Source organism: Venustampulla echinocandica, assembly GCF_003357145.1.
Source record: "Venustampulla echinocandica strain BP 5553 chromosome Unknown scaffold_11, whole genome shotgun sequence".
NCBI classification, from domain to species: Eukaryota; Fungi; Ascomycota; class Leotiomycetes; order Helotiales; family Pleuroascaceae; genus Venustampulla; species Venustampulla echinocandica.
In genome coordinates, this window is record NW_022474216.1 from 63441 (window position 1) to 82887 (window position 19447).

Genomic DNA, 19447 nt, shown 5'->3' on the forward strand with positions numbered 1-19447 from the left:
CCTAGGCCAAGTAGGGAGATCAAGATTATGCGCAGTCACGGGGGGTTCTTGGAGCGAAAGTGGTTCCCACTTGGCTGAGCCGTTGGTGCAACTGCTTCCCTTAAGCCGGTATATCATAGCTGACTATATGATCCCCAGGCGAGGGCAATGGCCAATTCTCAAACCAGGGCTTGAGGTTGTATCCAAGCCACATATTCAAACGGCTTATGCTCTGCTTCAAGAGCCGTCGGCTTTGCCGAGCGCTGCTCTAGACCCCCCAACGCCCTTCTCCCCTTCCCCGCTGAATAACTTCTGGTTCACCAAGCTCGACTTCTTCAAGATAGTCTGGCAGAGAACCATAAGCGATCCACTCGACAGCATCTCCAGGACTTGCAAATTAACATCCAGTTCTCGCGCTATCCAGTTGCGGATTTCGACAGCGACTAGGGAGTCCAAGCCATATGCAGAAATTGGTTTCCTTTCTTGAATGTCGTCGAGAGGCACCATTAGTATTTCAGATATCTTAACCGCAAGTCCTCGGTATATAATCTGCTCTACTTCTGTGAGTGACTGGGCTTGCGCGACCTCGTATCCGAGCGATATCGCCAGTTTCTCGGGCGCCACACCATGTTCAGTGACAAGGGAGCTACGGATCCTCGAGAATTTGGAATCGGATATCCAAGTTGTTGCTGGAAATGCTGGTCCAATATCTAAGCCCGTGATGCAGTGGTTCCTGCACGAGCTCATCTTTCCACCAATAGCTGCTGCCATCAGAGCATGGAGCTCCATCTCGTCGATCCCTTCGCTTCCCATTGAACCCATTACTAGCGCTTGCATTTCCAAGTTTTCTGCCAAATATCCGACATCGCTCACTGCTGCCAGATCAATGGTGGTGGCTGGAAGACCCATCCCGATTCTGTATTGAGTGAATGCATCCATGAATGTACTTGCAGCGGAATAGGCTGCTTGGCCTCGGTTCCCAATTATACCAGCGGCCGAGGAGAGAGTGATAAAGAAATCGAGATCTGATTTCAAGAGACTATTGTGCAAATTCCAAGCACCAGCGACCTTGGGTTTGACAACCTCCGCATAGTCCTCAAACTTCATCTTTTCGAATAGGACATCCTGTGATTTGTTAGAAATTTTCAAATATAAATTGGCATGGACTACACACATTGAGTATCATTGCACTATGAATGACTCCCCGAATAGGGGGCATATCATGTGTACATTCAGCGACGATTTTTTCGACGTCTCTTTGCTCCGCAACGTTGCATTGACGAACGGAGACATTTGCCTCTAGCTGTTCGAGCTTCTGAATCAGATCTTTGACCTTGCCCTTAACTGCCGGTGAGCGTGAGAGAAGGATAATATGTCTAGCCCCATTGCGCGCCATCCACTCGGCAATACTTCTTCCAAGTCCGCCGGTACCGCCTACTATGATGTATAAAGCATCTTGGCGTAGCAAAGAAGTCTGAAGCTTTGCAGGGATAGCCTATATAATCATTAGCGAATGGATTTAAACCAAGAGAAGACCTGCCTTGACTTGATCCGCCGCACTTGGCTTGACAGCGACCTTCCCGATATTTTTTCCGCTCTGGAGAGTCCGGAAGGCAGATTCTACCTCCGAGACTGGGAAAACGGTGATTGGAATGCTTTTGAGCATTCCTTCTTGATGTAATTTGAAAACATCCGAAAGGAGTCTTTTCATTAACTGGGGCCGTTCTGCTGCCACGACGGTCAAGTCAACGGACGAGAATGAGGTATTATATGCGAACGGTGCCATTTCTAGCCTTGTATTAGTGACGATATCTCTTTTGCCAATCTCGACGAATCGTCCAAAATGTGCAAGGCACTCCCAGCTAACTCGCAGTGCGTCGCCAGCCAGCGAATTGAGCACGACATCAACACCGCGGCCTTTGGTTGCTGCCATTACTCCGTTGGCAAACGAGGTATCGCGGCTAAAAAAGATGTGATCGTCTGGAATATTATAAGTCTTTATAAACGCTTTCTTTTCCACACTCCCAACGGTCACGAATATCTCAGCACCAATCATTTGAGAGAGAATGATCGCAGCTTGACCTACTCCGCCGGCAGCAGCATGAATCAGAACAGTGTCTCCCTTGCAGAGCCGACCGAGATCGATCAGGGAATAGTAGGCCGTACTCCAAACAACAGGCATAGTTGCTGCTACCTCGAAGGACATATCATCTCTAATTTTTGAGACGCTTGTAGCCTTGCAACGAATATGGGTGGCAAATGAACCCTCCGCCATGGCACAAACTCGATCCCCAACTGCGAATTCATCGCCCAAGACTTTCCGCCCAATAGCTGTAATAATACCGCTACATTCTGTGCCAATATGCTCATTAACAAGCTGGCCCATGGCTATCATCACGTCTTTGAAATTTAAGCCGATAGCTTTGATCTCGATCTCTATATGATCATCCGGAAGAGCTTCTCCGCGTGTGTAGTCATCTATGAAATGCAAGGTATCCAGGAGACCTGGACTTCCCACAGTCATTTTCAGCGGCCTTCCCATCTGTGAGAATGGCTGGAGGTCCGGGCCAGGTAAGTCTTGCGTCTGCTGGTGGATGGACGTGTTCATTTTATCATCATTCACAATACGTGGAACGTAAAGGACGCCTGATCTTTCCATGTACTCCATCTCACAGACTTCGATTGATGCGTCTATGGCAAATGTGATTCTGAAAATGGTTGCGATGGTCTCTACTGCATTCGGAGTATCCCCTGGCTGGTCCAGGTCTACAGTGACAAATCTGAGGGCCGTCTCCGAGCGGATAGTTCGAGCCAACCCAGTTACCATGTTTGCGTTTGGCGATTTCGTGCCTTGGTATGCACCACGAACAACCCAGATTATGCCTCTTGCTGTAGTCAAAAGCTGCTGGACTAAGCCAAATTCTTCTGGCACAATATCAGAAAGAAATGGCTTGTCAAGTTCGGCTAAGACGATACATATCTTTCCGTTAGGGTCTGTCTCCAGGAGCGAACCGATCCGTGGTGATTTCCCAGTCAACTCCTCCAGAGACGACGCGAGCTCCGAAATAGAGAACTCAGTGGGGAATTCTGGACTGATGATGGTAACCTCCGCTTCGGGATAGGGAGCTGAAGAACCAGTGTTTGGAATTAGAAATGGCTCCCAATCCATCCTGAAGCACAGGGCTCTCTTGCCTCCTCGTCCCGAGTTCATTCCTTTGCCATAGACAGGCGTGAAAATGCAGCCTTCCATCACAACACAAGCCTCCTCGCTACCACTCTCAGTTGCGAATATCGAGAGCTCGACGGGCTTCACAGCGGAAGATGTGACTTTTGGGCGGCTACCATAGACGCTGAGATGGTCACCTGGCCGCTTTTGGATATGCCGAGAGATAGTCAGTTTCTTGATAAACGAGGGCATGTATAGCTGATCCCAGCCAGCTCGGCCTGCGCCTAGCAGCGGCCATAGGATTTGGATGATCAAGTCCAGAGTAGCAGGGTGCATGATAAGTTCTGGCTCAAAATGGTTTGGCATCGGGCCCGCCGTATCCGGGATCTTGACATCAGCAATAGCGTGTTGCTCACACACTTTGCAGGCCACAATACCTTGAAATGCCGGACCATATACCACACCAACATTTGCAAGTGTTTCTGCCAGCATCCGAAGTTCGATCGCTTCCGTGCAAGACTTTTTCATTATTGAGATTTGACGTTTTATCGATACCGCAGCATCCTCAAATTGCCGCTGACCATCAATGGCATTGGTGACTTTGGCTTTATGTACCCCGACAATGCCGCGGCAATGCTCAATCCAACCTTTATCACTGGCCCAAGAAAATACCCTGAATTCGTCCCAAGCATCTGTAGACGTTCTGGTCCCTTCACTATACGGCCGAAGTGTGATCATTGTCTCGACGTCAACTTTCTCGTTGATAATAAGCGGTCGACTTGCCGATAGTTCCCGAATTACAAATTCTTCAAAACTAACTGCCCGGGACGCTGCACGTTGGGACGCTGCCTCCACTACCATGATTATATAGCCAGCTATGGGGTATACATTATTCGACTGGATCCTGTGATCCCTCACCCACGGTAAATCGTCCAATCGTATGATGTTCCGCCACCTCGGTTCTAGATCATTAGAATCATCTGCTATGCCACCCAGGACGTCGTTTCGCGGCCATCGGCGAGCGAACCGGTGGTTGTTGCTAATGCGAGATTCATGCCAGTGCTTAGTACTGTGTTGCCACGGGTATCTTGGGAGGTCAGTCAGGAGACTAGCTGCAATATTATCTCGAGGTTTGGGGAAGTTGATAGCTGAAAAGTTCAGACGAGCACCTCTGGATACAAGAGATGCTGCTAGCTGCTGCATAGTCTCGATTGCGTCGCTGCCCCTAACCAGACTTGGTACATATCCGATAGTGATAGGAGTCTGGCCCGCACTCTTCAGGGTCTGCTTTATGGGCCCCTCAAGTGCTGAGTGTGGACCTAGTTCGATCAGTGTGTTGATGGCATCGTTTGCAGATGTGCCTTTATCGGACGATATGCACATTCTCTGGAGCGCCCGGGAGAATTGTACCGGAGAGGTGAGGTTGTCAACCCAATAGGACGGGTTCAATTCCAAGCCGTCAATCTGGTGGGCCGTCACTGAAGAATAATATGCTATGTTAGGAGACCCCAGAGGTTCGGTGTCTATAATCGCCGTCAGGTAATCTTCAGCCACAAGACTCATATGGTGGGAATGGTAAGCCATATCGACTCGAAGCTTCCTGTTGAACAGCCTTTTACCTTCCACCCGAGTTTGAAGCTCGATGATTGCTTCCTCATCTCCTGAGGCCGTAATGCTCGAGGGGCTGTTGATACATGCAATGACAACTTGCCCACAACCACTCCTCAATCCCTTTAAAAGCGGCCGTACTTCAGTCTCCCCACCTCCCACTGCTAGCATGGCCCCCTTTAATGCTGGAAACCTGGATGCAAAATTCACGGTCGCAAGCCCACGATGATAGGCAATTGTCATGCAAGCCTTGAGCGACAAGATGCCTGCTGCATAGGCCCCTGCTATCTCCCCGCTAGAATGACCAACAACCGCGCTGGGTCGAATGTCCCACGAGGCCAGTAAATCCACCAGTGCTAACTGGATGGCAGTACACGCAGGTTGGCTGATATACGCGTTCTCCACCCTGGAAGTCTTAGCATCTCTGGAAAGTTCGCCTACTTCGCGTTAGCATTGCGATCTGAACTTGAAAATCTGCGTTTAACTCGGGGACCTTTACCTACAAGGGACCAGTGGGCCCCAAGACTCACCAGGCAATTATCTGCCGCTGTGATTGTGGCGGTAAATATTGGGTAACACTGCAAAAGTTCGCGCCCCATGGCATTCCACTGAGCTCCTTGTCCAGTAAAAACAAATCCTATCCTCGGCTTATCAAAACTCCGTAACGGGATGACGGTTGAACTGGAAAGCTTGCGAATCAATTCAGACCCCGACGCGGCAGATACAGCCACTTTCCATGGTAATAAAGATCGGCGTTGGCCAAGTGTATATGCAAGCTTGCTCATCAATGAGAGCTCGAAGGTTTCTGGACGCTGTTCTAGGTAGAGTTCGATACTTTTCATCTGAGATCTCACAGACTCTTCGCTGTTTGCTGATAACAGGTACAGGTGCCTAGGCTTTGGGTCTGAGGAGCCAATGGTTGTTTTCCTTACCTTTGACTTTCCACTTATCGCATTAGGAATATTTGTACGAGCCCCATTCGTTAGAATTTTAGAAGCACGCGGAGGTCCTTCTAGCACAACATGTACATTGGTTCCTCCAAAGCCGAAGTTGTTAATGCTCACAAACCGCTTTGATCGAGGCCACGGAAGTTGAGACGTAGGAACCTAAAATATGTTAGCTAGACTTCGAAGTGTTGAGTTCCCAAGTGTCCCTCTTATTACACCATTCCACGCACCTTCATGTTCCATTTAGATAAGGGAATTTCCTTATTTGGAGTTTCGAAATTGATGCTTGGCAGAATAAATCCTTTCTCTAGCATGAGGGCCGCCTTTATTACTGATATGACACCGCTTGCGCCTTCAGTATGACCAATATTTGATTTCACGGATCCCACGAAAAGTGGTTGTAAGGGAGATCGATCTTGTCCAAACACCGAGTACAGCGCACCAGCTTCAATTGGATCTCCAACTTTAGTACCCGTGCCATGCGCTTCTACATATCCCGTGTCATTAATGTCAAGGCCAGCCGAGTCATAAACAGATCTGATGAGTTCTTCTTGAGCACTGCCGTTCGGCATCGTAATTCCCTGCGTTCGGCCGTCTTGATTCATGCCGGTGTTGCGAATCACGGCTCGAATCTTGTCGCCGTTTTCGACAGCATCGCTGAGGGGCTTCAACACAATGCATGCTACTCCTTCACCACGGCCGTAGCCAGAGGCTCTGTGGTCAAAGGAGTATGACTTCCCTGCGTCAGAAAATAATCTTCCAAAGTAAGCAGTATTCCTCAAATGACGGCTTAGTGCGACGTATTTCATACCTTGACATAGACATGGAAATAAAGAAGTCTGGCAGGAGATTCAGATGGCTGCCTCCAACGATTGCCTGACTTGACTCCCCTGTCCGTAAACTTTGGCACGCAAGGTGGAGAGCTGATAAGCTCGATGAGCATGCTGTATCAACGGTGACGCTTGGTCCTTTCAGGTCAAAATAGTACGATAAACGATTCGACATGAGGGATGCTGCATTCCCAGTCGCTTCGTATAGGGGAGCGGTGTCGGTATCTCGAAGACAGTGCAAAGTATAGTCTGAAAAGGAACCACCGACAAAAACGCCTATGTTTGCACCTATTATATTTTCTTTAGGGATCCCTCCATTCTCAAGGGCCTCGTAGGAACACTCTAATAACAATCTTTGCTGTGGATCAAGCGATCTTGATTCCTGTGCAGTTATGTTGAAAAACGGGGCATCGAAAAGGGAGATATCTTCTCGTAAGAAGTGGCCTCCTTTTGGATTGTAGGTTCCGCTTTTAGCAGGATTTGGATGGAAGTATCCCTGCTGGCTGAATCTTTCATTTGGAATTTCTGACCATCCACTACGTGCTCGCGAGCACATCTCCCAGAACTCTTCGGCCGTGCTCACATCACCTGATAGACGGCAAGACATTCCAACGATAGCTATTGGCATGATCTCTTTCGAGCCCGAAGAAACCCAGGTATGAGCATGTCCGCCATGAAATATAGTAGTCTTCTCCGTGGTCGGGGGTTCCATTCCACGGCCTATATCTTCAGACGTGTTTGGCGACACAGAGCTATGAGCTGAAGATTCGTTGCCATTGCTACCGGCTCTTCCACCCAGCGCTTCGGATATGCTCCCCATTTCTCGTCGGTGGTCACTCAATAAATGACTCGATGACTTGTCCGCAAAAGCTATATGTGTGACTTGCAGATTTAAAAAGGACAACGCGATTGATGGCGATGATTTAACATGAAGGGCAGCAACATGAGCTATCTGAGATGATCCTTGTTGATGTAGTTGAGCTGGGGAGCATAGTACTAGTACTACCTCTATGCAACAGTTACGTTCGTACCCCGTAATGTTATGGTTACATGTACCTAACAACAAGACCGGGAGAAGCTATGCCGAAATAAATTATGATCTAGGAATTTGCTTAACGTATGTATGTACCCGTGATGCTGTCATCCCAACATACCTGGCCTCCGGCTGAGCTTCTATTACCAGTTAGGTAGCGTGCAGAAGTGCATGTGAATATTGCCGTGTGAGGCTTCATCTTGTGCATTGAGTAGGCGATGTCTTAGAGGAAATACACAACGCAAGCCCGAGTTCGGAGCCCTTGAGACTAGCTCTAATGCCGACGACTCTCAGCTTTTTCAATGAACTTTCGCACGACGTCAGCTAATTCCTTAACCGTCCTTCTATCCCGAGGAATAAGATGCCCTTTCCCGTGATCGAACATTTCGGCCGTCTCACTATCACATACATTGAACAACGCCATGCAGCCTTGCAAGTAAGGGTCCGCAGCACCAATTACATGGCAGGTTGGGACCGTGATAATTTGACCTACTTGATCGGAAAGCAAGAGAGAATTCTCCCCTTCTGACGCAAGCGGGGGCCAGCCGGCAAAGAATATGGCGCATTTGAACGTGCTGCTCGACCCGGCATCCCGGCATCTCCTCTGCTCGTTGAGTAGAAGCGTTGCAGCGACCGTGGCGCCTTCGGAGTATCCAATTACACCCTGGAATGGTCCTTCTTCATGGACAACTTGATGAAGATCATCCAGCATTCTCTGGACGTCTTCACGTAGAGGGACGCTTTCATCTCCGAGAAAATCTCGCATTGCATCTTCTGGGGTCCCCCCATTGTCAAAATCCCGGAAGCCGTTTAAGATGTCTAGAGGCTCGACTCCAGCCTCATATTTGAAAAATCGAAGGTGAGGAGGGTTTCCAAAATACTCCCCGTATTCACCTGGAAGATCCTCCTCGATGACGCCTTCAGCGAAATGGAACGATGCGGTTTTGTCAGATTGGAGCTCGTCGACAAATGGACCTTGATATCAATAATTAGAAATACGCTTCATCATTTCGTGGCGATCATCTCATATACCAAGTTGGACTCGCATTGTCTACAGAGACAAAGAGTTAGCCTACTTTCCAAAGTCACGAACTTGTTCTTGGGCTATTACATGGGCATTAGTGAGAGCCCCTGGAAGACATAAGAACTTCATTTCGTGAAGCCTATCTCACGTGGTAGATATCGATCAGGAATAAATCATATGGGTAGTTAGCCCGACGTTGAAATGAGGCGATGTAATGCCAAAAACAAAAAAATAGAAGATTGGTATGAGGTCGATATGAGAGGAGCTTCTTTTATCATTGGCTGGGGAACCCCAAGCAGCAGAGACCGGGGGGTTGGGCAAGGTAGCCTTACGCGATACCCTACTGCACTGGTGGTCTGATCCTGTGGGCCAGAAGTAAAGCCTACACGAAAGACTTGATGATAGATAAAGAGACAGTTAACTGGAATTGAGGGCGGAAATAATGGATAGACTGACCCGGCTGAGGGCAATCATCGTGGGATTAAGGATGAAAGTGATGTCCGTAACGTTTCAATAAGATGAGCAGTAGTGTCAATATGTCAGCATGCCACGGACTAAGAATGGAAGGTCTGTCTCACAGTCTTATTCCAACTCTACCCATGTTGTGTTAGGGATAAAAGATAAAGTGCATAGCTTAATGAATTGCGACTTGCGCTGTAAAATATTGGATGCACGAAGTCCCTGCTAAAGCCTTGCTCTAGCAACTAATACAGTATGTACCTTCTTAAATCAGGTCACCGCTTGTACACTGTATTCCACTGTACTCCGCAACGTTACGGACCACTAAGTACAACACCTCGAAATGATTCTTCAGCTGCTTGTGCACGTAAGTGAGACGGCCCCAAAAAGTTGAAATATTCTCAGAGCAGACATATGAGTTTTGTTTTGCTAGTGAGCCTCGCTCGTCACCATCCGACTTCAGGACCGGCAGCTCTGAGTTCTCAAATTCATCTTGGGTCATGATGTCCAAATTCAACGGAGACACAAGTTCAGAAGTCATGATGATCCCATCTTCCCAATTAGATGGTCGATCAGATGACGAAATCATTGCTACACTCCTCAAGTACCAAGCCATAACATCTGAGAAGAACGTATGGACGTTCTGGGACACTGGGTTCTCAGAAATGCGACCATATGTCAGACGGAATATTATTGGATGGGTCCGGAGACTTGGGCCAGATTGGACTGTACGTGTCCTAGATCACGTCGCCGGCTCTCCGTTGAACGTCTCTACATTCGTTAATTCGACTTTCTTCCCCGAGGCGTTTAACAACGGCACCATGTCGGGGATATATGCCGGTGTTCACAGCGCGGATCTTGTCAGGTTACCCCTCCTCTATCTCTATGGAGGTGTCTGGATGGATACAGGCATCATGCTATTCAGAAGCATTCATGATATCTGCTGGAGGGCGCTAGAAGATCCAAGAACGCCGTATGAAATTGCAGGCTTCGCTACAGGAACAGAGCCCAGCAACGATATCATCATGAATTGTTTCATTGCAGCAAAAAGCGGAAATGGCTTCATCAGACGATGGCACGACGTATTCCTAGCGATGTGGGAAAATCGGACGGATTGCAAGGGCTTACATGACCATCCCCTAGTCCGTCCTGTGAAACCAGTCCAGATCCCGAAAATCATGCAGACTACATTCGCAATCGACAACCAGTTATTCAACGACTACGTGGCACATTTCCTCGCCTTCAAGAGGGTCTGGATGCTGGAGGATCCCGCCGATGGCTTCAACGGCCCACGATATTGGGAAAACCACGCGTTTATGCTACCAGTGCAGGAAGCTTTCCTCGCCCAGCAAATTTGTAAATTTGATGGACAACGCCAGTTCGATCTCCTCTCCCTCCAGAGGGAAGGGCTTGCACCTGCCGATCGAGATCAGGAAGCCGAGACACTGGTCCAAGAGCTTCTGACTCATGCTTCTACCATGAAGCTCTCACGCGGCTTGAAGAACAACAAGCTTGTCCACCTCGCCAAGCTGTGGGATCTGCCTGAAAACTCCGAGGCAGATGTTAAGCCCGGCTCATTTGGGGAATATCTCAGGTGGGGCAGCGTGCACTTGAAGCAGACTCGCACGCTGAAGCCGCTTCAAATCCATTGGACTGGAGAGGTGCTGCGCGCCGGAGTGACGGAAATTGTGAAATAGATAGGTTAGCAAGGGCTAGTTTGATTTCGCAGGTCAGGTTTAATTCCGAATAGAGAAGTTCCACTCAAGAAATCATTAGTATGCGCCCTGAGCCCGCAGTGATTAAGATGCGAGCCGATCCTATCGCGAAGGTTAGCATGGTACTACCAGTTCCACGATCGTAGCGTATGAGACATTACCGACGACCGCGTCAGAGGAACTGTCGTTCTAGCGCGCTTAGATGCGAGTGGTGAGAGCTCGATCGACAGACTTCTTTCGGAAGCACAGCGTACTGTAGCTAATCCAATCGTCATTCTAGACGAGACGGGGGTGGGGGGGTGGCAGAGGTGAGCAGAGGTGAGGGTTTCGGGTTCGCCTTTAAGAGCGAGACAGGTTGGAGAGCCTCTACTTCGAGGTAGGGTGGTGATATGTACATGTACAGTACATGTTCTGATACCGTAGGACTTCGTATGAGGTTCCTCGCCCAATTCGCCGCCTAAACCTCGGCAAAGCTGCCCTAGCCACCCCACCTATACGAACCCCTCGGGGTACCTAGGTACTTTGTACGAAATATTGCGTGCGACGACTCGGACTCATCCCACCACTAATAACTAAACTCCCTGGAGCCTGGTATCTTCCTTCCACCCACCCACCCACTCACTCACTCATCCACCACCGACAAAATCTCACCATGGCCGCTCCAATTCCCTCCTTCCTTCACTCTATCTCCGGCATCACATCTCCATTCGCCGTCACCCCTATTGTGCCGCCGTCGCCATGGCGGCCCTCGCCCTCGACGCTTCCTCAAGCTCCGAAGAGGCTTACAGCGACACCGAAAGCAGCACCAGCAACTGCGGCGATCTTGGCGATGAGCCAGTCCACTTCACCTACAGCAATGGTGCCCTGGTTGCTGGCTCCCTCCAACTAAACGATGAGGACGTCATAACCGTTGCCAATATACCAGGAAGTGGTACCGTCCATTCCGTCTTCAGTCTCGCGCCCGCGCCCGCGGCCCCAGAGCCAGAAGCCGAAATCAAAGAACACCCGTTCGAGCTTCGAACCATAAATTCGGCACTCCTTCCTCCAGATTTCTTGGATAGGCACCTCTTCCGAGCCCTGCCTGCTCATTTCAACGCTTCAAACGAGCTGCGGATTCTTATCTCGACTCTCTCGGGCACCGGCCTTGCCCCAGACTTCTTTGATGAAGTTCTACATCCCCTTCTCAAAGCCATTGGATTGCCGGATTCCAGATACAATGTCGTTCGAACTACAACCCCAGAATCCGTCATCGAGTTTGCGAGGTCCACCCTTCTGGTCGGCGCGAACCAAGGACGGAAGCAGACCGTGTTGATGCTGAGTGGAGATGGTGGGGTCGTGGATACTCTAAACGGCCTGTTGGACAGTGGGAACAGATCAAGGTACTATGGGATAACTATCGCTATATTGTCTTTGACATGTGGAATTGACTTCTCGGCAGCATCTACGTTCCTCCTATCCTCACTCAACTGCCCCTCGGCACTGGCAACGCTCTATTCCACTCGTTGCACCGGCCTTCCCAAATCCCTTCAATTTACGTCCAAGGCTTACGGACACTCCTCCATGGCACTCCACGACCGCTCCCTATTTTCCAAGCAACATTCTCGCCGGGCGCGCGGCTAGTCACCAACGAAGGACAGACAGCTACACCACTTCCAAATAACGCCCTGTACGGCGCGGTAGTGGCAAGCTATGGCTTGCACGCAACGCTTGTCGCGGACTCAGATACAACGGAATATCGAAAGCATGGCGACAAACGATTTGGGCTCGTGGCGAAGGATCTGCTATTTCCCGAGGACGGGTCATCTCCTCACGCCTACAAATCGAATGCCACGCTGGTGAAGGACGGACAAGGTGGAACAATTCACATGGGCGAGCATGGCTATGTTCTTGCGAGTTTGGTCTCAAATCTTGAAAAGACGTTTACCATTTCTCCGGCTAGTAAGCCTCTGGATGGGCAGTTGAGGGTTGTGAGATTTGGGGCACTAGATGGAGAGAAGACGATGGATATCATGAGAGCGGCGTATGCCGATGGGAAGCATGTTGCTATGGACGGAGTGGGGTACACGTCTGTGGACAGTTTACGCATCCAATTCTTGGAAAAGGGCGAATCCTGGAAATGGAGACGTTGTTGCATTGATGGATTAGTTGTTGGAGTTGAGGAGGGAGGGTGGATGGAGGTAGGTATGATGGCAAGAGGCACCGAGGCTGTAGAAATTGTGCATGATATTTGAGCTGCCATCTATTGTTCTACACTATATTCATCATACGAGGCTGTAGTGTAGTACCGCTCCTATGAGTTCCTAGATACGATAGCCTTAAGAGTTAACAGATATAAATTAACCATAGAAAATGGTACGTCGGACGCAACACATCTAACGCTTGCCCCTAATAGAAGGCGGGCTAACACCTAAGTACGTTATTCTACGACTTGTTCTTCAGGCTCAAACCCAGACCTGTGGCGGTATACTGTATGCCCAATCCGTCCTTCGCCCACATAATTCCCAAAACTCACTTGCACTATAGAATGGGCACAAGAAACCCCCCAGTCATAGATGGTCGAGATATTCTCCCAGGGCAGCTTGAGGACTCTTAAACCTCCATAAGTATCGACGCAAATATTACCCAGCTTGTATTCACTCATGGTGGATGTGAGCTAAGAACGACGTATATACATGCACAGTCGATGTCGATAACTGGACGTTTTATTAGGATTGGAGTAGTGTGCGGCATACGAAAATGTTGCTCGATGACTTTAGGAAAGGCTTGATTGGTGTATCAGCTCCAGGCTCTCATAGCGCCTTCTAAGCACCACATGTAACAAGCATCATATGCAGAAGCTACTACATCTAAGCTGGATGGCTGGATTGAAAGTATTTACTTACTCTGGCTGGGGCATGTAAACAATATTTTGAGAGCTAGAGAACGAAATACCCGACCCACAACTTGCTTCCTGGTATCTTCCTAAATTCAATAATAGAACAATATGCGTAGTTCTCATAATGGTGCCAAGAACGCCTGTTAAAGTCATGCCAATATTTCCTCAGCACCTGACTCCATCCTTTACCATAGCCCCAACTCCAGTCGCTCCAGTTACGCAGCTATCTAGGTAGCGAGTAAACATCGCTAAAATATATACAAAAAGGATCGACTTAAATGGCGAAATATATACCAGGCGGAGGATACAAAATGGATTTATATCCAATGGATGGGCTGCGCCTTCATATCCACAGTATTGTCATGGTGCAATAACTTAGCCGCAGTATCACAGTCCTGATAGCACTCCATGCCTTTGGGCTCCATTTGGTATGGAGGGGGACATGACTGACAAGACGGTTCCTTAAGGTTTTCGTCGAGGGAAATTGCACCGTGGCCGGAAAGCCTTCGAAGCAGCGATCGCCTATTTACTTGATTAGTCCTCCTCCCCATTCTTGAATAATGGATATTCTTGTGGTCCGACTCACAGATTTCCCAACTTCGCGATGACTTCCACGCATACAACCACCGCAACGAAGATCAACACGATTCCGACAGCCACGCCATCTGTGCCATTGCGCACATCGGGTCCTGCATTCTGCCTTGCAGAGTATGCCTGCGACTTCACGGCCGCCCGACAAGCACATTTTAGTTCACGCCCATCGCCAGGCACAAACGGCCCGTCACCAAGTACCACGTGCTCCACGGCTTCGTCTCTTACGCTGCCAACAGGTAGCGATGCCCAGTATCTCTTTGCGTCGTCCTCTCGTAGTCCCGGAAGGGCGCTGGTGGGCTTCGCGGGCGATGCACTAGATGCGCGGTGCGGGGCCGCTTGGGGAGGCTTTTGTAGAGCGGGCGCGGATCCGGGACCTGCGAGCGAGAGAAGATAGGAGGATGAAAGAGGTTGATCCGCAGTGAGTGCGGTGGAGGGCGAGAGGCTAATGCTCGGTGTGAGTGGGTGATTGTCGATTACGGTATCTATATCTTCCGACACGAGCTGATGGTCCGGGAAGTGCGGGTTTCGTAGCTTTGTGGCAGGCGTATCCGGCGGCGAGGGGAATGGATATTCAAGACAGGACTGGAATGGGCACAGGAATGAGGATCCCAAGCCAGCTCTGTGGGGGATGGGTGCCGATGCCGCGGCGCGTATGAAGAGAAGGAGGGAGACTGGTGATGCTGCTGACTTCATGTTGACCAAATGTCGGCCTTGGTTCTGTGATTGAGCTGAAGTATTGGGGATCTTGTACCAAGCCGGAGGATATCGCGAATAGGATCGCCACGAACCTCGAGGGCTCGATATCGGGGCTATGTTGTGCAGCTGCAAGGTAAGGTAAGGTACGGTAACTTAGGGATGCTCTAGGAGCGGGTAGCACGCCGGCTCTCAGTTAACCAACGCCCTCGTGCTCGAAGGCGAAGCCGGAACAAACGAAACGGAGCGTTCGTAGGCGGATGTGGAGGCAAACAGGTTGATAACAGCGTGGGCGGAGGGTGCGAAGGGGGGGAGCTATTCAACCTTTAAAGGCACGACCATTGCCGGGTGTAACACTGTAACTGTAACCCTATGAGGCTTATGCCTGTGGCGTCGCCGTCGCCGTACGAAGTAGACCCTTGGGGACTAGGAGTCTAGGAGTCTAGGGGCCTAGGGGGCCTAGGAGGAGAAAGGAAGCTATTGGCAAGCTGGCAAAGACGAGGGAGGTGGAGTTTTAGTCTCTGTGTTGGGTCGAGTGGGCTTCGGGGTCGTGCAGCTGAGGGATGTCACTATCTTCGTCGCGGGTTGGTTGGAGAATGCGCAGACTGGACTGCGCAGCGCGTTGTGCGTGCGTAGCTGGCTGTCTTACGTTTGAGTCTTTACCAGATTGACGCAGGATCAGCAAAGTAAGGTAGGTACATGAACAGTACATGTACATGTACCTACCCACCCAGGAGCCTACAGAACCGTTACCCAGGTAGGTACTAGGACGATACTTCGTCCCTGGGGTTTTTCTTCTGTGCGCTCGTCGTCAAAATATTATTATTCGTCGTACTGTGCGAGTACTGGACGTTGGCCGTCGCACCAGTAATCCGCTACGAGTAACCCGCCAATACTCTCCACTGATCGACTACGAAGCACTCGAGTATGTGTAAGACTGTGCAAGTACTAGCAACTGCTGCCGGGCTTCGCAGTAACTCAGCTACTCGAGCAGTCTCGTACTTCGGGTACTCGTACAGGAGATAATAACCCACCTCCGTACATGTACTGTACATGTACTTATGCACCACCACCTCTCCACAACCCCCAAAAGCTTGTCTCTGCTAAGCCTCGTTTCGAGCGATCTAGATCCCCCGACCTGGCCAAGACGTGACGGCGGTGTCCCTGGTCGTGGCGCAATTATCATTATTGGGTATTTTGTTCGTGCTGCCGAACGAAGCAGTTCCGCGGGCCACAGGGCTCGACGCCGTACGGCCATAGGCTGTATAGGCTGTAGGGGACAGTAACTACCTAAGGTACGGGTACGGGTACTCGTACCTAGGTCAGGTAGGGAGTATAGTACGGTATACGGTATAGGCTCACCACCCACCACACCACGGCCTTGGCCCCTTTCGACGGACATGGACGCGATGGAGTATTCCCTTATTATTATTCCCCCCTCCCTCCGGGCTGAAGCATGGCACCACGACTCCACGACATCCACTTATACTCGAGTACGAGCACACTCCCGTATGGCCGCCGCCGGGCTGCGAGCCGTGGGATGATTAGCGGCGTGCGGTGCGGAGGAAAGGGCTTGCTCGTACGGGTATTCTCCGTGCTCCAGACTCCAGACTCCAAAGCCCAGAGGCCACCCACAGATCTAGACTCGCGATGGCTCTGGTTGGCCTTAGGCGTACGAGCAGCGTGTGCAAACGTGCAAACGTGCAACGTGCGGAGTACGCGCTCTCCGCTCTCTCTCTATTCTCTGCTCTCTGTTCTCTGTTCTCTGTCTCGGTGCTGGCGTTGCTCCCCGGACACGAGGTCAATCTTACTATTACACTACCTTACATGGCACACCACGAAGCACGGTACTCGTACCGGGGTGCCTTACGATGTGCTTCGTACGACAGCTATCTGACCGAGTCATTCACATAGTGCCTAGGTACTCTGTACTGTGTACACAGCCAGTACGAAGCACCAAGGACGCCGAATAGCCCACCGACATTTCTTGAATATCCACCAGTATCTAATAAAATCCCACAATAATATAATACCTCAGGTAGGTGCCTAGAGTACTCGTACCTCTCTATCCCATCGCTTGCACGTGGCCCTCTAGGGTAACGTGATGAGCATCACGTGGTTGCCCCCCCCCCCAGCCTCGACACCACATTACGGCAGCCGAGTCAGCCGTCAATTGCTGAAACATTATTTGCGAGCCCGAGGCTGAACAACAGAACAACTGAACAACTAAACAATTCAATAATCCAACTATCCAACAATCCAACAATTTGGCAGCTTTCTCCTGTTCCATTACTGTACCTCCAAGACCTCTATGACGACGACACCCGCATTATGGTGCCCACCCAGGCGCCTCTAACCTCCAGCTCGGCCACAACGACCGCGACATTAGCACCTTTAACGGGAAGCACCACCCTCTCCACGCTCACGGCGCACCCGCGGTCCGTCGCGACTGATCGTACCCTTCTGGCGCCTGAAGATGCTATCTATCAACAGTCACCCCCGCGAAAGCCGCCTTCCGCTGTCAATCGCCTGCAAAATGAGAAGGCTTTGTGCATGACAAGTGGAATGAATGGGGACATCGCGGTGCCTAAGAGAGGAAGGCATAAAAGCCGGACGGGGAGCGGGAGCAGGCGGAGGAAGGGCAGTTGGAAGAGATTATTATGGGTGAAGCAATCCTGTAAGCATCGTTTTTAGCAGGGCGCGTGGCTAGGCTATGGGCTTGACTGATGCCAGTATGCCATAGATCCTGACAATTACACCGATCAAGAGACCTTTCTCGAACATCTCCAGCGGAATCCGCGTCTCCAGCCGTATGACTTCTGGCCGCTCGTGGCAGACTCCACCGTCATAGTACAGCACGTTTGTTCCGTAATAATCTTCATCGTCTGCTTCGTCGGCATCTTCCAGGACCGCGTCTCCCCAGTTGCGGTGGTGGGATGGGGCAGCTTTGCAACGTTTCTAGGGTGGCTACTATGGGACTGGTGGCTAGGACAAGAAGATTCTCCTCCTCGACACCATCCCCCTCCAGGTCTTGCCTCGCCGCCTTATACTTCGACGAGTGCTGCTGCGGTCTCGAGCCCAAACCTTCCAATTCACAGTCCAACTCCCATCCGGCACTCTCATTCCGCATCTGCCTCGTCAATACATTCGACTGCATCTCAACCGGCTCCCAGTAGTCCGCGACTTGCGCCCAATTTGCCCTCCCCAAGTACCTCCCAACCCCTGAGCCACCGAACATCCCTCCGTCTCTCGACCGCCAAATCCGCGCTCCTAATCTACTTCACTCTCCTCGGACTCTCCCCAATTCTCAAATCCCTAACGCGCTCCACATCGTCGGACTCCATCTGGGCAATGTCCTTCCTTCTCTTCACTATCAACATATTCTTCTTCGATTACGGCACTCCCGCCCCGTCATCGTCAGGCAAAACCGCGAATAAAAATATTCCCGCGTCTCTGAGCACCAATGCGGCACTTATGGCAAGCACCGTGCTCGCAAGCAGGCTGCCTAGTACCGGGCAGGTGTTTAGCCTGACATTATTTAGCATTGAAGTTTTCGGGCTATTCCCCGTATTTAGACGCTATGCGAAGCAGCGTAGCTGGAGAGGTCAAGTCGCGCTCACCAGCCTGCTGGTGGTGGGGACTGGAGGCGGCGTGGGCTTGATTTTAGGACGTGGTGGAGATGGGGAGGGCATCTTGGATTTTCCTTGGAAGTCTGGGTTGATGGGCGTGTTTATTGGGGTCGTAGGCACGGGGTTGGCCATGGGGGGGTGTAGCTGGTGGTTAATTGGGTTGCAGAAGTATAAGAACGAGATTCATGGGCCGTGGGATCCAGCAAGGCCGATAATTAGGAGGCATTGGGAGGATTATTAATGATGGTTTATATACAACTAATCTAATACCCATTTTTGTATGCGTTAAAAGCAAGCCTATGAGCTCTATCTATCAAGGCCTCTAACATCAACGAGCCTCGTCCTAACTAGAATCGACATATACCGGCGGACCCCGCCGAGGTTTTCCTGATATGACCCTATTTATTTCTTGTCGAGGGGCCTTATGTATTAGAACATAGGAAACGGTCCTCTAAACTCTCGTTCAAGTTCCTAGATTCTGTACTATCAAGAACTATGTTTTATTACCGTCACGGATCCCTATGCCACAGAGTCACATTTCTCGCTCACTAAGCTAGCCGCTCATCGAACTTCCTTGCTAATTTATTTGAGCCGCCGACTTGGTTGTGCTCAAGTTACTCCATATCGTAGAAGCTGTTTCTGCAGCAGGTGGTGTTCCCCCCAGAGCCCCCAAGAAGGAAGTTAGAAGCGAAAGTAAATACGATTTAACCCTAGTTATGAAGGCTATTTAACCACAGTCTCTGCTTCTCCGTTCATGGGCTCCATATTATGTAGGGTCTCGGTGTATATAACAGCCTATAAACATAGAACAGCTCAGGTTCGTACTAGGCCCTACTTAGGGGTATCCACCAACCTCCCTCCCTTCCCGTATTCCAAACCACATCACTAATCAAGG

The 19447-nt window shown here is 50.4% G+C and overlaps 6 protein-coding genes across 6 annotated transcripts; 3 read left to right on the plus strand and 3 right to left on the minus strand.

The window, feature by feature from the left end:
• Positions 1-216: 216 nt before the first annotated feature.
• BP5553_09553 (Uncharacterized protein) lies at positions 217-7350 on the minus strand (the record flags this gene model as incomplete). The annotated part of the gene is made up of 6 exons (XM_032018176.1): positions 217-1104; positions 1154-1474; positions 1526-5190; positions 5253-5859; positions 5931-6456; positions 6512-7350. The coding sequence occupies 6 exons, from the start codon at positions 7348-7350 to the stop codon at positions 217-219; spliced, it is 6846 nt and encodes a 2281-aa protein (XP_031865475.1).
• A 487-nt stretch (positions 7351-7837) lies between these two features.
• On the minus strand, positions 7838-8611 carry BP5553_09554 (Uncharacterized protein; the record flags this gene model as incomplete). Its single annotated transcript, XM_032018177.1, has 2 exons — positions 7838-8538; positions 8596-8611. 2 exons carry the CDS (start codon positions 8609-8611, stop codon positions 7838-7840), a joined length of 717 nt encoding a protein of 238 aa, XP_031865476.1.
• A 938-nt stretch (positions 8612-9549) lies between these two features.
• BP5553_09555 (Uncharacterized protein) lies at positions 9550-10743 on the plus strand (the record flags this gene model as incomplete). Its single annotated transcript, XM_032018178.1, has 1 exon — positions 9550-10743. The coding sequence occupies one exon, from the start codon at positions 9550-9552 to the stop codon at positions 10741-10743; it is 1194 nt and encodes a 397-aa protein (XP_031865477.1).
• Positions 10744-11499: 756 nt separating this feature from the next.
• BP5553_09556 (Uncharacterized protein) lies at positions 11500-12992 on the plus strand (the record flags this gene model as incomplete). The annotated part of the gene is made up of 2 exons (XM_032018179.1): positions 11500-12140; positions 12200-12992. 2 exons carry the CDS (start codon positions 11500-11502, stop codon positions 12990-12992), a joined length of 1434 nt encoding a protein of 477 aa, XP_031865478.1.
• A 961-nt stretch (positions 12993-13953) lies between these two features.
• Positions 13954-14923, minus strand: BP5553_09557 (uncharacterized protein; the record flags this gene model as incomplete). The annotated part of the gene is made up of 2 exons (XM_032018180.1): positions 13954-14158; positions 14223-14923. 2 exons carry the CDS (start codon positions 14921-14923, stop codon positions 13954-13956), a joined length of 906 nt encoding a protein of 301 aa, XP_031865479.1.
• Positions 14924-17254: 2331 nt separating this feature from the next.
• Positions 17255-18793, plus strand: BP5553_09558 (Uncharacterized protein; the record flags this gene model as incomplete). The annotated part of the gene is made up of 2 exons (XM_032018181.1): positions 17255-17600; positions 17667-18793. The coding sequence occupies 2 exons, from the start codon at positions 17255-17257 to the stop codon at positions 18791-18793; spliced, it is 1473 nt and encodes a 490-aa protein (XP_031865480.1).
• Positions 18794-19447: the final 654 nt, after the last annotated feature.